The sequence below is a fragment of the Panthera leo genome, chromosome C2, assembly GCF_018350215.1.
Source record: "Panthera leo isolate Ple1 chromosome C2, P.leo_Ple1_pat1.1, whole genome shotgun sequence".
Taxonomy (NCBI): Eukaryota; Metazoa; Chordata; class Mammalia; order Carnivora; family Felidae; genus Panthera; species Panthera leo.
In genome coordinates this window covers 114,777,068-114,794,097 of record NC_056687.1, presented here as the reverse complement: position 1 = coordinate 114,794,097, position 17,030 = coordinate 114,777,068, and the positions used below count along the sequence as shown (strand labels likewise).

At 39.4% G+C, this 17,030-nt stretch overlaps 2 protein-coding genes across 5 annotated transcripts in view; one reads left to right on the top strand and one right to left on the bottom strand.

The window, feature by feature from the left end:
- HPS3 (HPS3 biogenesis of lysosomal organelles complex 2 subunit 1) overlaps window positions 1-17,030 on the top strand; it is a 38,675-nt gene that overhangs the window by 1,861 nt on the left and 19,784 nt on the right. For both annotated transcript variants that reach the window (XR_006207004.1, XM_042954693.1), the window contains exons 2-6: window positions 6,150-6,641; window positions 7,292-7,463; window positions 7,569-7,654; window positions 9,665-9,857; window positions 14,248-14,329. Coding sequence is in view for 1 of the 2 variants with exons in the window: in XM_042954693.1 (XP_042810627.1) it covers window positions 6,150-6,641; window positions 7,292-7,463; window positions 7,569-7,654; window positions 9,665-9,857; window positions 14,248-14,329 (1,025 nt within the window). In the remaining variant the exon portion in view is untranslated. The remainder of the gene's footprint in view (window positions 1-6,149; window positions 6,642-7,291; window positions 7,464-7,568; window positions 7,655-9,664; window positions 9,858-14,247; window positions 14,330-17,030) is intronic.
- HLTF (helicase like transcription factor) overlaps window positions 1-17,030 on the bottom strand; it is a 97,973-nt gene that overhangs the window by 73,627 nt on the left and 7,316 nt on the right. For all 3 annotated transcript variants that reach the window (XM_042954684.1, XM_042954688.1, XM_042954689.1), the window contains 2 exons: window positions 14,148-14,359; window positions 10,946-11,096 (listed from right to left, as the gene is read on the bottom strand). The gene's annotated coding sequence lies outside the window, so the exon portion shown is untranslated. The remainder of the gene's footprint in view (window positions 1-10,945; window positions 11,097-14,147; window positions 14,360-17,030) is intronic.

Sequence of the window (17,030 nt, the reverse complement as noted above, 5' to 3'; positions counted from 1 at the left end):
TGACCTATTCTTCCAAATCGATGTTTATTCTAGAATTGGAAGCGGCAGACATTATGTAAACCTCTGGTCTTCTTGCCTGTCAGTAGTGGTGATTCTGGGGACCCTTGGATGTCACTACTTGTGCATCAGAATCACCTGGGGGAACTTGAAAAAGTGCTGATGCCTGGACCACAACCTCACAGAAACTGTCAGTTTTCGGGGGTGTGGCCCAGCACGGGGGTGGGTCCAATATTTAGCCAAGATTGAGAACCACCTAGAGCCATACTGGCTGCTGTAAGCAGCGAGTAGCATGGTAACCTGATTAATGAGGCCTTGAAAAACAAAGACGTTTTTATAATCCAGTTGGCTGTCCTAAAGAAAGTTCAGGAGTCATGTGGTATGTGCCTTAGCATGGGTCAGATAGCTCAAGGGTAACTTTCAATCCTCAACTTGAAGACGACTGGGTACAACCCCTGGGTACAGCTTCTATTATTCTACACAAAGATGACTCCTCGCTATGCTGATATCCAGATAACTTGCCTTCCACTTTCCAGCTTTTTCCTTTTGGTTTCTTTCTTCCCATTCACAGTAATTTAGACATGGGAATTCCTGCTCTAAGTGCCTAGGGTCTTCCTCTGTAGCAAATCTCCCCCTGTCAAACACAGAATGAATTTTACATCAGCCATTTATATTTACTATAAGTGCTTTGCAGCTCTCTTACCCAAGTAGAAAACATTTTCATTTTTTAATCTCTAATTAGCGGGATGCTATTCTTCCTTTATAAAATTTGGGGGTGGTAGGGAGAATGTAGATAGAAATTTGAAGGACAGGGGCCCCTAACATCATTATCAGTAATGAAAACTTAATTGAGGCTTTGTGTGTGAACTGAGGAAGAGGAGATGTGAGGACTTATTGCTCTCAAAGGAGAAAGACCTGGTAGCCAGAGTTGAGTGTTGTGTGGGAGCTCTCATGCTGGACACTTGTTTATGGGGTGTCTGAAGGTGGTTGGGCAGGGAGGACAAGACCACATGGCCCTCATTGCCTGTTCTTTAGCACAAGTGTATTAAACGAGTCTGTCTATTACATCCTTCCCAAGCCCTGTGGTCTTTTAACTTTTCTAAAGCCATAAAACATATTTTGATGCGTTGTATATTATTTCTGCCTTCTGATGTCAATTTTGTCACAGGAGTGCTGCCTTTTCCTTAATCTTGTATTAGTGTTAACGAGGAAGTTTCTTATTTTTAAAAATCAGTGACTCTTAGCTTAAGAATAAATATGAGAGAGGCGCCTGGGTGGCTTAGTTGATTAAGCGTCCGACTTCAGCTCAGGTCATGATCTCACGGTCTGTGGGCTCGAGCCACATGTTGGACTCAGTGCTGACAGCTCAGAGCCTGGAGCCTACTTCAGATTCTGCCTCCCTTTCTCTCGCCCCTCCCGGTTTCTGCACACGCACGCTCTCAAAAATAAACATTAAAAAAAGAATAAATATGAGAACATTTTTCTACTTTACTTGACGAAGACAGAAGCTGTTGTAAAATAAGTAGAATAAAGTCCTGACCATATAATGCTTAAAAAAGTTTATAAGTCAGAGAGGAAGACAAATCCAATATGATTTTTTATACGTAGAATCTAAAACTAGAAAGACAACAGAAGAAAAAACAAAGCTAATTGGTGGGGGCAGTGGGAGAAATAGGCGAACTGTTTCGTCTGTTTAAATAAATTAAATTGAAAAAGAGTTTAGTTTCTGTCTTTCATAAAGAGCTATTAACCTCCACAGACTCCTTTAAACTTGTATCTCTTTTTTAACATTTTGAGAAATAGTATTATTGGGGAATGAGCATCAGCTTTTGAGCTAACCAGATCCAGGTTTGAGTCCCAGTTCTATCATTTGTTGGCTGTGTTGCCTTAGGCAAGTTACCTAGTTTGTCTGAGTCCCAGATTCCTGATCTATAAAGTGGAGAATGAGATAGTTTCATGAAGGTTTGTTGTGAGGATTAACTGAGAGAACTCTAAATCCCTGATCATAATGTTCATCAGGTAAACACACTTAGCAAGTTCTAATTCATTATAATAAAACAAGTTATTAAGCTGAAAACAGTATGGGCACTATCTACAGTTTGGAGATTATATATAAGAGGTATATAGACTTTATCAGTGAAATAGGTGTATGTTTATAGATGCATGAATAAAACAATTTTATTTAACTAAACAAATATTCTTGGTTTTAAAATTCATTTACTAACTTGAATATGCAAAGCACAGGCAACAAAAGAATAAAGTAAATTGGATATCACCAAATTAAAACTTTCTTGCATCTATCAAAGACAGTAGGACACTAACAACAGATTGAAAAGGCAATCCACAGAATGGAAGAAAATACTTGCAAAGCATATATCTGACAAGGGATTAATATCCAGAATATATAAAGAACTCCTATAACTTAATGACAGCAACAAAAGCCAATTCAAAAATGGGCAAATAGGCATTTCTTCAGATGCCAACGAGCGCATGAAAAGATGCTTACCATTATTATTACCAGGGAAGTGCAAATGAAACCCATAATGAGATACCACTTCACACCCATTAGGATGGCTGTTATTTAAAAAAAGAAAAGAGCAAGTGTTGATATGAATGTGGAGAAATTGGAATCCCTGTGCAATGCAGGAATGTAAAATGGTAGAGCTGCTGTGGAAAACAGTGTGGTGTTCCTCAAGAAATTAAATATAGGGTTACCATATGATCCAGCAATTTCACTTCTGGAAGTATAGAAACAAAGTAATTGAAAGCAGGGACTTGTCCAGATACTTGCACACCAATGTTCATAGCAGCGTTTTTTTTTTTTGAGAGCCAAGAAGTGGAAGCAACCCAATGTCCATCAACTGAGGAAAAGATGAACAAAATGTGGCATATGGCAGATCTATGCCTGCATGTTCATTGTAATATTATTTCTAATAGCCAAGACATGGAAACATCCTAAGTGTCCTTAAACAGATGAGGAAACATAAAATTGAATATTAATCAGCCTTAAAAGGGAAGGAAATTCTGATACATTTTACAACACAAATGAACCTTGAAGACATTATGGTAAGTGAAATGAGCCAGACACAAAAGGACAAATATTGTGCAATTCAGTTTACATGAGGTACCTGGAGTGAGCAAATTCATAGGGACAGAAGGTAGAATGGTCAGTGCCAGAGTCTGGGGGGGGGGGGGGGGCGGTGGGGAGGATGGGGAGTTATTGTTTTAGGGATAGTTTTGAGGAAGATGAAAAAGTTCTGGAGAAGGATGATGGTGATTGGTGCACAACAATGTGAATGTACTTAATACCACTGAATCGTACACCCAAAACTGGTTAAAATGGTAACGTTTACATTATGTATATTTCACCACAATAAAATAAAAAAAATCACTTACTGAGGGGCTTCTGGGTGGCTCAGTCAGTTAAGCATCTGACTCTTGATTTCAGCTCAGGTCATGATCTCACAGTTTTTGGGATGGAGCCCCATGTCGGGCTCTGCACTGACAGCACAGAGCCTGCTTGAGATTCTCTCTCTCTCTCTCTCTCTCTTTCTCTCTCTCTCTCTCTCTTTCTGCCCCTCCCCCACATTCTCTCTATCTTTCTGTCTCTCTCTGTCTCTCTCTATTTTCCTCTCAAAATAAATAAACTTAAAAAAAATAAAAACAAAAATCATGTACTGAGGAAATTCTAGGAAGATGGAGGCTACAAGGCATCTTTGGACCCAACTCCATCCAAACTGCTTCTCTGGAATAGAGTGAGCAAATTTATGAAGCCTGCAGGGTACGTTTAGGTATTCTGCCAAGATACCCAGGGAATGAAAGGTGTAGGTTCCATTTTTGTGGTATCAGAGGAACTAGCATCAGGAGAAGCCTTGCCCTTCTGGAAGGTTGGCTCATTTCGGACGAGGAGGGGACCTGGCCAGCACAGTAAGTGTCTGCAGAAAGGGGCTGCTTGCTCGCTGTGTGTCTATGGGAAGTCATTATGCTAACAACAGCGTTTCAGTTTCAGTTCATTAGAAAAGGACTTATTTACCAAATACTGTTAGTAAATAGTAGATTCTACATTTGGAAAAACCTTGATGTTTCTCCCCCTCAAAGTTCTAAAGATTAAAAATTTAAATTAAGAAGCTGCTAAACTAGAACATGTAAGAATATAACTACGTAATTTGGAGGACATAGGAGACTGTTTAAGCAAATTAGGAAACTCAGAGGCCAAGCAGGAAATGATACATATCTGACTACATACATATCTGACTATTTTTACTATGGTAAAAGATGCCATAAGTGAAGTCAAATGTCAAAGAATAGACTACCAAAAACAATTTGCTATTCATGAGCAACAAAAGATTAATATCACTTTTACCCGGAGAACTGCTATTTCTTAATAAGGAAAACAAATTAAACATCCTAATAAAGTAGATAACTTGCAGAAGAGAAATTATACATGGCTGATAAACATAGGAGAAGATGGCCAGCTTTAGAAATGGTCTGGAAAATATAACTTACAATAACCTTAAGAGTCCATGTTTCCCCATCACATTGAGTCAGTACTAGTGAGGATATGGGGAAACAGGCATGTTCAAACGATGCTGCTGGCAACATGAATTCCTGTTATGTAATTGTGATAGAATCTGGCAATATCTTTTTTTTTTTTTTTGAGTTGGGTTTTTTTTAAGATTATTTATTTTGTGTGTCTGAGAGAGAGAGAGAGAGAGAGAGCACGTGCACACACAAGTGCGGGAGGGGCAGAGAGAGAGGGAGAGAGAGAATCCAAGCAGGCTCTGTGCAGTCAACACAGAGCCCAATACGGGTCTCAAACCCACGAACTGTGAGATCATGACCTGAGCCGAAGTTGAGAGGCAAATGCTTAACTGACTGAGCCACCCAGATGCCCTGAATCTGGCAACATCTTAAAATTTAAAACGTACCTGCTCTTTGGCCCAATATTCTCACTTTTTGGAATTCATGCCATTGAAACAAACCCCTAGGAAATAAATATAGGTATAGGCCTATTTATTACAGCATGAAGTAAAGTGGCAGAAAAACTGGAAAAACTTGAATGTGTATCAATAGGGCATTGTTAAAATAAATTATGGCACATGTATACATCTAATATGCAGATAATTTTAATAAAAGGATGTTAGATACCCATGTATTGACCTGGAGGCCAAGATTTATTGGTAATTTTTAGAAGTAGTAGATTGTTAAATATATTCGGTGTGATTCCATTTTGGTGAAAAAAAAGAAAGACAAAACACTACTCTGTGATCTATGTGTGTTTGAGAAAGGTATAGAAGGACACATACCAGGCTGTGTGTGTTAACACCAGCTTCTCACAGATTGGACTGCAGGGGAGGGTTTATGCTTTTCATTTTGCATCTCTTTACCACTTTGATTTCTCACAACAGAGAATAACTACAAAACTATAATTTAAAAAATATAATAAAATCAACAATTGAGGGAAAATCAATTGGATTTAAGTTTTATTCAATATGTTCAGCTTTATCCTATTTCTCAGAGTTGACATGAAAGTGTGACTTGTGAGAAGTGGGGTTCAACCTACAGGAAACATTCAGAGCTAAGATAAGGAAAACTAAAATTTCTATGCAAGCAACATGAATCACTTAAGACATAATGGGGAGAGATTTATTTCAGAACCTAAATGCCTAATGTCAGTTAAAAATATACCTAAGATCCGGGGGGGCACCTGGGTGGCTCAGTTAGTTAAGCATCCGACTTTGGCTCAGGTCATGATCTCACAGTTCGTGAAATTGAGCCCCGGGTTGGGCTCTGTGCTGACAGCTCAGAGCCTGGAGCCTGCTTTGGATTCTATGCCTCCCTCTCTCTCTGATCCCCGCCCCCGCCCCCCACTCGCGCTCTGTCTCTGTCTCTCAAAAATAAAACACTTAAAAACATGTTTTAAATGTATATATACATATATATACATGTGTATACATATATATATATATGTATATATACACGCACACACACACACACACACATACCTAACATCCTATTGATTAAGGTTTTGTTTGAGTCAATGTTTAATTCAACCATTCACATTAGAATTCACTAATAGTTCCTTTTCATGGCACAAGGTAAGTGGTTGTTTCTAATTACACATTCTAAGTGTAATCTTACTTTCTTCTCAGGAGACTATTTGGCAGCAATTGAAGAGAAAAACAAAGCTACGTTTCTACGTGCATATGTGAACTGGAGAAGTAAAAGGACTGAAAACTGTCGTGTGTGTATCCGAATGGTTGGACATAAAGTGGAGGCACCCTTCAGCGACACCTTCAGAGACCAGATGTCTATTATTGAAATGCCACTTTCTGAGGCCCCCTTGTGCATTTCCTGTTGCCCAGTGAAAGGAGACCTTCTTGTTGGTTGCACAAATAAGTTAGTCTTATTTAGTTTGAAGTATCAGATCATTAGTGAAGAATTCTCAATATTAGACTTTGAACGGTCTTTAATTATACACATAGATAATATCGTTCCTGTTGAAATTTCATTTTGTGTTGGATATGTTGCTCTCATGTCAGACTTAGAAGTCTTAATCGTGAAACTGGAGTCAGACCCTAAAACTGGAGAGAGTGTTAACTACCAGCCACTTAAGATCAACAATCCAATGAGACAGACAGAAGGTAAATGAATTTAGCTTGCTTTCTTATTTTAGGTGTAGAGAAAACCCTTCTGGTAATATCTGAAGGGCTCTATACATATATGTATATACATATATGTATGTATATATATATATATATACATATATATATGTGTGTGTGTGTGTGTGTGTATACATACCACCAATGTATATATATATATATATATATGCCACCAAGCCACGTTATTTATAGATTCAGTTATTCCTAATACATGGGATTTTGGTTTATGATCTGGCTGCCCATATCTTCCTCCATAGCATGTCAGTGTGTTTCAGCATATACCTGTCAATAGAAATAATGGAAGAGCTGAGGAGGAGTTTCTAGCCCCAGGTCTCATACTTACAAGGTGAATGGCCTTGGGTTAGGAATACCATCTCTGAGCTTCAATTTCCTCATGTATAAGATTGGGATGATAATATCCTGTTGTACTTTATCAGTTGTGAGGAATACATGAGGAAATGTTAGGCTTCTCAAAACCATAGTGCCTTGTAAACATATGAGATGTCCATATGTATAAATAAATAAAGTTACTGTATGTTTATTTAATTGATATGAGGATGTTGTGAAATTTAATTTTCACTCAAGTAGTACTTGGAGTTATTAAACTCTTTTCTTAAATTTTATTTTTTAAGGCATCAGTAATGAAACTTTGCAGCTTGACTCAGATGATTTTGTTATCTGTCAAAAGCCCGTGGAACTTCTTGGTGAAAAAAGTAGCCAGTCTGGAGTATCTGTTACACTGGAGTCAACTGGATTAGATGATAAAACCATAAAATATTACCACGTTCAGCACCTGCTTTATAAGTATTAGAAAGCTTTTTATTCACCAGCATTTAATATGTATTTACGTGCTTAGAAGTACACGGAAATTAGATCTCTCCTTCTTTCTCTCTTTTTTTAAATTCACAGACGTTTTGCTCCTGATATTTCATCCCTTGTCTTATCTGATGACATCAAGTTGCACTCACTTCAGCTGCTACCCATTTACCAAACAGGTAAGTATGTCAGTGCAATGGTGTAATGAGGTGAAAAGGCTCTGGGCTGGGAGGAAAGACTGCTGCGGGTATTATGTTAGGTTCTTCTACTGAGTCTCCCTGGGACCTTACACAAGTTCTTTAGCAAATAATGCTAAGGAGTGCTCCTGTGAGCACTGAAAAGGGAAGTTGTATCTGCTAGGAGAAGCCATGGAGAAGACGTGACAGACAAAAGCCGTTTCTGTTTTTGAAATGATTACTTGGCCCAAAAAGGGAAATTGGAGCCTTTTTATAGCCGGGGTTTAGCTGAGTTTTAGCTGGGTATTTGACGGAGCTTCTTAGGATGGCTTTATGAACAAGGTGGAAAATATGGACCGAATGGAAATTCATTCAGAGTAGTGGTTTTCAGCCTTGCTGCACATGGGGTTTGCTTGGATGCTTTTAAGAATACTGATGCCCAGGCTCCACATGCTGGAGATTCTGACTTAATTGGTCAACTATGACACCTGGGCATCAGTAGTTTTTAAAAGCTCCCTGGAACCTAATGGGCAGCCAAGACTGAGAATTGCCATTGGGTTTTGTGCTTAGTTCTGGCCTGCTTAGCATCTTTAGATCTTGCCTAGAGAACGAACGATATAAATATTATTCTGATTAAACGTGTTCATAACCTTCCTTTAGTTTTTTCTTTCTTTTAGTAAACATGTATTGATTACCTATTGTGTTGGGTATTGGGCTGAGTACTAGGGAACAGTAATGAACAGTACTAGGCAAAGTACTTGCACTCGTGGAGCTTATTGTCTTGGGAGTGGGGGGAAGCAGATGTTAACTGAATAATCACAAAAAGGAGTATACAGTTACACACTGAAATGAATGCTCTGTGGGAAAAGAACCCTGCCTTGAGAGCCTATAATAAAGATATTAATCTCATCTAGGGGTCAGGGAAGGCTTCCTGAGAAAGAGGATCTGAAGAATGAATCAAGGCTGATTTGGGGATAGGGTTGGTGCAGAGGAAGCAACAAAGGTGTTGTGGTAGAGGGAAAATCTTATATTTGAGGAACTGAGAGAAGCAAGGGAGGAGAGCAAAGGAGAGGGGGTTATTAGACAAAGCTGGAGACCAGACAGGGCCCATAGCCTTGCTAGAGGGTCAACTTCTCCCTTTTCCTCTCTTTTCTTTGCAGTCGATTTAGCAAGAAGTTGGATTAATACCACAGAATTTCCCATAATCTGAATTTTGCTGATTGACTCCCCACAGTGTCATTTAACATGTTCCTGTATCTCCTATATTTCCTTGTGATTTGGTAGTTAGATATAAAACTATACTGTTCAGTATGGTAGCCGTTAGCCACCTGCTGCTGTTGGGCACTGAAATGTGACTATTCTAAATTGAGATATAGTGTTAGGTGTAAAATTCATGCCATATCTTGAAGACTTAGTACAGAAATATATATATATATATATATGTATATATATATATATATATATATATATATATATATATATATATATATATAAAAAATATCTCATTGATTTTTTTGTTGACTACTCATTGAAATGGTAATATGGATATGATGGGTGAATACAATATATTATTAAAATTTTGCCTGTTTATTTTTACTTTTTAAAATGTGATTACTAGAAAACTTTAAATTACATATGTGGCTCATGTTATATTTCTTTTGACAATGCTGGTCTAGACCTAGTCTTGATTAGATGATGATGATGGTGATGTTTATGAAGATGATGATTGGGTAGCACAAGTCATGCTGACTTCTGTTGGAAGGTACCTGGTATCTGATTGACTCTTTTTGTGATGTTAATAGCACTGATGACTATTACCTAGATCTGTGGATTTATTAGGGGTTGCAAAATGGTGATATTTTAATTCTATCACTCCCTCTTCATTTCTTACTGGCATTCCCTAAACAACTCTTTGGTTATCCACTGATAGACTTTTTTACTTAGAAAAGTGAAGATATTGATTCCCTTTATTTACTGGTTTCGTGGTTTTTCTCCCCCATTTTTTTCATGCAGGTTCTCCTACTTCTGATAGAAAAAAATTGTCTCAGGAAAAAGAATTGCTGAGTCTCTTTTGTTTTTTCTCATTACCTCATGTGGGCTATCTCTACATGGTTGTCAAATCTGTTGAATTAATGTCAGTTTACCAGTATCCTGAGAAGTCTCAGCAGGCAGTGCTCACACCACAATTTTTGCATGTCATTACAAGGTATGTTACAGTGTTACTTGCTAGCCTTCGAGTCACTTACTCTTCTGTAAACTCCTGACATGCTTCCTAAATCTTTAAATGGGAATTGTGTGAAATTATATATAGTACTATAAATTAATGATGTGTCTCTGTCTTTTGATGGCCCATATCTACATTTTCAATGCCAAATATTTAGATTCTGGTTTTGCCTTTGTTTTATTTTCTTAGATTGGCTAGGGGTCTTTGTAAGGAAGTATACAGTTCTTTCTGAGGAAATATTTTCATAGAGAATTTCGATGAAAAGTCAGTGGAGCCAGTCAGGACATCTCTAGATTTCTTTTTAGATTTCCTAATTTTTTTTCTCTGCTGTCATATTCTTTCTGTATGAGTTGAGTTATGTCATAATGGCTTAGAACTGTGAAGGAGCTAGAAAGGCTACCTGATTCTACCCTCTGATTAGTACAAATGGGGAAATAATCCAGAGGTTGGGATGGACAAGGACATTTGGCTAATTGGTGGCAGATGCCTTTTGAGTTGCCTTACCCTAATATGATGGCATGTAACCTGGGTTCCTGAGCAGGATTTTTGTCTCATTTCTTTTAATTTCAGCAGTAACTGGTGCTTTTGGTTCTATTTCCTGTTTTTTGAGCTTAGATTATGTGCAAGCCACTGCATTGGGCCCTCTGGCCAAGCAACTGTGAATAAGGTACAGCATTTGCTTTCTAAAGCAATAGCATAAGAGAAGGCCAGAGACACATACATGGGGCACAAACACTAGGGGATTTGTGAAAAATATTTTAAGCCTTTGTGAAAGTGGTGTAGGTACTGGAAGGAGGGAAATTACTTCTGGCTGAGTCATACCGGAAGTTTTTTGTGTTTGAAGTGAGAGAAGCTAGTTGGAATTTGACAGATGTAGATTAGAAGAGAAAGGCATTATAGATAGTGGGAAGACTATAAACAAAGGCTACGTCTAGTTTTGCGGGAGCATCCACTAATTAATTGCATAGGACAGTGATTTTTAATTATTTTTTCAACTGAGTGGTAGTATCAGTAGCCACAGGAAGTATATTCTGACAGCATAGAACTCACCTGGAGATTCTGCTACTCACCCGTATTGTGGTTGCTGCCTTCTCCTCCCGTTGTCTGGTGTAAGGAGAAATGCTGTTGTGTGTTTCCTAAGTGAACATCCTGGAGGTAGCTAGTCTTCATTTCCAACGTGTTGTGCATAGTGATGTCCTTTAACTGTGAACTGTGAAGAAGCTGAAATGCAGAGAAGTGTTACAAATAATGCTTGAGAGAGAGCTCAGGGGTTTGAAAATTAAGGAAATATTTTAGGGTTTTGATCAAGAAAGTGATATAGTAAGAGCATTGTTTTAGGAAAATTAGTGGTGGCTGTTATGGGGAATGGATTGAACATAGATGAATCAGCTATTGAAATGGTTCAGGCAGGATAATGAGGGGCTGTATTTGGGCAGGGCAGTAGCAGTGAGAGGACAAGGAAGAATGGATGGGAGAGGCCTTGGCAAGAGAATGACAAGACTTTGTGTCTGATGGGATGGTGGGAATGGAGAGCCATGGAAAACCCCGCCGGAGTCTGCTTTTATGAAAGAATGGAGGCTGGTGTAAGGTGGGGCAAAAGAGAAGCTTAATTTAGGCATTTGAGCTGGAGGCACTTAGGGAATATTAAGGGGAAATGTTAAGTAGGCTTTTGGACACAGGACCGAAGATTAGAAAAGAGAGGAAAATGTATGTTTTATTACCATCAAAAAAGAGCTGATTATCAAAGCAGTGAGCATGGCCCCCAAGAGTGTGTAGAAGAGAAAAGTAGTTGGAAAACTAAACTCTGGTGAAGGTCATGCTTAGAAAGTGAGAGAAGGAATAGAAGGATCTTCAAGGATGCAAAAGAACCTAAGAAACAATACCATCTTAGAAACTAAAGAAAACCTAGAGGGAGAAAGAAGAAATAAAATATTAATTTCTGTCCCAAAATATTGATACAAAAACACTATCATCTTTATCTGATTACGTAGATGTAAAGTCATACTTAACCAAATTGAGCCACCCAGATGCCCCTAAATTCACATTAGGTGCCCCTAAATAGGATCCCCACACCTATTTTTAAAATCCTATATTGTTGAACTCATTTTTACATACTGCTTTATCCAATAGGTATGTATTTTAGAAATATCTTGAGCCATAAGTTTGTCTTGAAAAGTTTCTTGAAGACTGGTATATTTAAAAAAAAAAGCAATAGAAAATTTTTTTTAAAAGAACCTAAGAACATGGGGTGCCTGGTAGCTCAGTCGGTTAAGCATCCAACTTTGGCTCAGGTCATGAACTTGCCATTGGTGAGTTCGAGCCTGATGTCGGGCTTTGTGCTGACAGCTCAGAGCATTGAGTTTGCTGCAGATTCTGTATCTCCCTCTCTCTTCTGCTTCTTCCCAACTTGTGCTCTGTCTCTCTCTCTCTCTCTCTTCCACAAATAAATAAACATTTAAAAAAATTAAAAAAAAAAAGAAACTAAGAACAATAAAATCATGTAAAATGTCATCCTTATATAAATGGGAAAGCCCCTCCCCCCCCATCCTACTCCTCAAAGTCAACCATGTCAACAACTGGTGTATATTCATCCAACTTTAAAAAAAAAAACAGTACGTTTAGTACTATGATTTATTTTTTATGGAAGTGGATCATATGATGTCCACCATGCAGCACCTTGCTGCTTCACTTAGGAGCATACCCTGGATGTCTTTCCATGCCAACACTCTTCAGTTCACTTCATTCTTCTCTTCTACTTCTGCTTAGTATTCCAGCAATAGCCAACAGCGGGATTACTGTAGGTGGAGGTGAGTCAGAGGACCAGCCTTTTTAATTTCTGGACCCTAACAGCCATTTATCTTTACGGTCGTAGCTACTCTCACCTGTCATTCTGGCCCTACCACAGGTGCTTGTTTGCTTCTCACTGTCTCAAAGTCCTAATTCATTTTACTTCCTGGTGCTAACTCCCTATTCCTGATTTCTAAGTGGTGGTGCTACTGTTCCAGCTATTGTCATGACTCCAGAGTTCATGTCCTAGAACTTTGTGGAAATAGAGATGGCAGTGGCCTGAGGCTGTAGTGGAAGCCCCCCCACCCCCACCAAAACAGAGGGAGAGTGCCCTGATTGATGTACAGTCTCCCAACTGTGAAAATGTCAGAAATGCCTTCCATATTGAAGAAGTATTTCTTCTAAGATCAATGCTAGGTCTGCTTTAGTGCTTTATTTTTTTATTTCAACACAGTTCATTTTTAATTCTCCTACTTTTTAATTTGTTTCTAAAAATTATTTCTGTGAACCCACTACAAGATGGGTTTTGTAGCAGGGCGCCTGGGTGGCTCAGTTGGTTAAGCATCCAACTTCAGCTCAGGTTATGATCTCGTGGTTCATGAGTGTGAGCCCCTTTTCGGGCTCTGTGCTAACAGCTCAGAGCCTGAAGCCTGCTTTGGATTCTGTGTCTCCCTCTCTCTCTGCCCCTTCCCCACTCATGCTCTGTCTGTCTGTCTCTCTCTCAAAAATAAATAAATTTTTTAAAAGGACTATAAAATAGGGGTTTTGTAGCAGTTTCTAAGTGAACTCTTAACGGTTTTTAATGTCAGTATTGGAGGGTTGACTTATTCACCAGTCACCAGGCATCTATTATGTGCTGACTGTGGGGTCCCTGGGTCGTTTTACTGTGCAGAAGCAGCCTGGGCTTGTGGAAAGAGCTAGAGGAGTGTGAGGAGTAGGGAGAACTGGGATCTAATTTGGCTCTGTCCTTCAGAGATGTCTTGGACCAGTCATGAACCTTCCATGCCTTCATCTTTAAAACAACCTCCTGGAGTGATTAATTCCAAAGATTCCCTCAGAGATTCTATGATTTTCAGTTCTACCATTGGATATGTATTTGCATAATCTGAGTGTGTTGTATAGCCCAATCCAGGCTCAATTTCTTCCTGAGATGAGTAGGATAGAGGTAGTAGTCAGGAAACTGGAGTTCTAATTTTGGCTTTGATAGTCATCTCTTTGTACCTTGGGCAGATCCTGAGGGCATGATTTTTTTCTGTAAAATGAGATATTGAGCCAGATCCATGGTTCTTAACTAGGAGCGCACAGCAGAGCCACACATGGAGCTTTGTAGATATGTACATGTTTAGATTCAGCTCTTAGAAATTATGATTTCTAGATGAGAGGTGGGAACCAGTTGTATATTTTTAAAAGCACTCAACGGTATTCTGAGGTTCTTAAGAAGTAGGTTAATAATCAACTTTGACGAACACTTGAGTCTTCCCTCACCCTCACTGTTGCTCTGTTTGCCTCTGTGATATCTTCCAAAGTACGGGCATGTTGGTTATTGGCCTCTGCTTTGCTCAGTGGTGTCTCTCCTCTTCCTTAGCAACAACCTGCAGTGTTTCACAGTGCGGTGCAGTGCGGCAGCAGCTCGTGAGGAAGACCCATACGTGGATACCACCCTGAAGGTTAGAACTGGTTTATGACCACAGCAAAACCTGAAGGTCAAAAAGGAATATATAAATGTTTGCAGATTTGCTCTTGGGTCAAAGTCAGTGAACATCCAAGGTCTTAAGCTACTTTTGCACATCAAATAATAAGCATTTTGTGATTCATGGTTTAAATGGCAATTTTTGAGATTACTTTGAAAACATTTCCTCAGAATTTAGGTATAGCGCATAGCTTTTAAGGTTGGGTAAAGAACATGTATCGTGTAACTTCAGAGGTAGTACTTCACAACTATGGTATACTACAATTTTATTCTTCTGTAATGGAAATATTGGTGGCAGTCGTACATAGCTATTAACAAAACAGTACGGGAATCAGTGTGTTTCAGAACACAAATGCATGAAAATGACTTACTTACACTGTTATCAGATATGCCTATAATGTAATTATGTAGTCTTAATCTAAGAGTTAATAGATATGCTAGATCATTAACCTCATTTTTAGTGAGAAGTAATATGCTTAGTCTCTGAAAAGGTCTTTTTAGTGAGAAGTCATATGCTTAGTCTCTGAAAAGGTCTTGACTACAAAATAAATGTAGGCAGTTTTATGATAAAATTCTACATTTTCTGTTTTTTTTCCCCCAAGTTTATTGATTTATTTTGAGAGAGAGGGAGTGGGGGAGGAGCAGAGAGAGAGAGGGAGGGAGAGGATCTCAAGCAGGCTCCATGCTGTCAGCGCAGAGCCTGAGGTGGGGCTTGATCTCATGAACCGTGAGATCATGACCTGAGCCAAGATCAAGAGTCAGACGCTTAACCAACTGAGCCACCCAGGTGCCCCCAAATTCTATATTTTCTGACCTTGAATTTCTGTTGTCAGAAATATACTGATCATTTGTGTGATATCGTCACATTCTCTTTCACCTGAGGTATAAGGTACTTGAATGGATATTTGTTATGAAGCTACATGCTTCAGGAAACCCCCAAATTATGATGGCTTATATTTCATAAGTCAGTTTATGTCTGTCTGGCACCTGGAATACCTTTTCCTGGAAAAATAAGTATTCACTCATGATGGTTATGTTGACAAGCCAGCACTTTGTAGTGCTTAATGTGTCTGAGGTTCTCTACTCCTATCACTGTCTCCCAAATTCTGATTTGTGATAGCGTTTTATATGATCTGAGTTCTCAGTAACTCTTTCACGCCATGGCCTGCCTGTAGCTTTCTGCTGCTGACCAGGCATGCTACCTCCCTTCAGCCTCTTAAGAAACCAGAATCACAGCTTTCCCATGCCTTTCTGCCTGTGTTTAAGATACACACATAGCCTTTTTAACAGCATATTTTAGAAGTAAAGTTTATTTCCCTAGTAAAAATGGAAAGCCGACAGATTCTTTGTCCCATTCTACTTCTCCCCACACCTTGCTTTGCTTTTTTGTTTTCTGTTTTTCGAACTTCAGAAAGACATAGGCTTACATAGGTGGTGATGCTGGAGTGAGGGGTACATAATAGATTGAGGTAGGATCAATCTGCGTTTGAAATTAAATCATGTTCCAGGTCTTCTCAGAGTCTCCTAAAACGATAGGGAAGGAACAAGGAAGAGAAGGAGGGAGATAAGAAGAGGGATGGGCGGGGGCGCCTGGATGGCTCAGTTGGTTAAGCATCCGACTCTTGATTTCGGCTCAGGTCATGATCTCACAGTTCCTGAGTTTGAGCCCAGCATCTGGCTCTGTGCTGACAGCACAGAACCTGCTTGGGATTCTCTCTTTCCTTCTCTGTCTGCCCCTCCCCCTCTCGACTTGCTTTCTCTTTCTCTTTCTCAAAATAAATAAATAAGTGATTTTAATAAAAAAGAAGAGAAACAGGCAGCTAGCTGGTTGGGGATGTTGCCCTTGAGGCCAGAAGGTGGCAGAGGGAAGGACAGTGACTATTGCACCCCATGGCTCCCCACTTCCTGCGACACTACCATTCTGAGATCATAGATACCACCCGAAAGAGCACACACTCTTGCTAACTCAGACTTAGGGATCTCTGGTGTCTGGGAAAGATTTCACAACCTCAGAATCTGGTCCCAAGTGTACATCTTACCTTCCTTTCCTCTGAGATTCCTGCTCCTCAGCACTAGCTAAGGCCATCTTATCTATTCTTAGGAATGAAAAAAATAGATGGAGGTGTTTCCCGAATCACTTTGTACAAAAGGACAATGGAAATGAGCTCAGAATCAAAACAGTGTTAATGCAAGAGAGAGCACAGGTCTGGCAGCATCACTTTCTGAGCTCACAGAAGCAGCTCTTTTATTATCTCATCCATTCTACTTGAACTAATGTTCCCTTACAGTGACAGGAGCCTTGTGGCTCCTGGTCCAGGATTTCCTCCAGTTTACCTGACACACCAGCCTGTCATCCATTCCAGGCAATGTTCACACCTAAGGAGTTAACAGTCAGGGGCCATCTGAACATGCAAGCATTTCTCTTGTACACACCCATCCACTAAGAAACCATTTATGTTCTGTCTATACTGTAGAATGACATTTTATAGTGTCTGATTTTTCCTAGAAGCCACCTTTGGGCATTTCCCCAAATCAGCCCACTGTTAGTGGGGATTTCTCCAGGTGGCAGGTTACCAGCCCACAGCTGTACTCCTGGAGCCACACGGTAAGCCACACAGGAGTTCTCACAGCTATGAGGGGCTCAGGTACACCGCTGTCTGCCTTCACTCAGTCAGCAA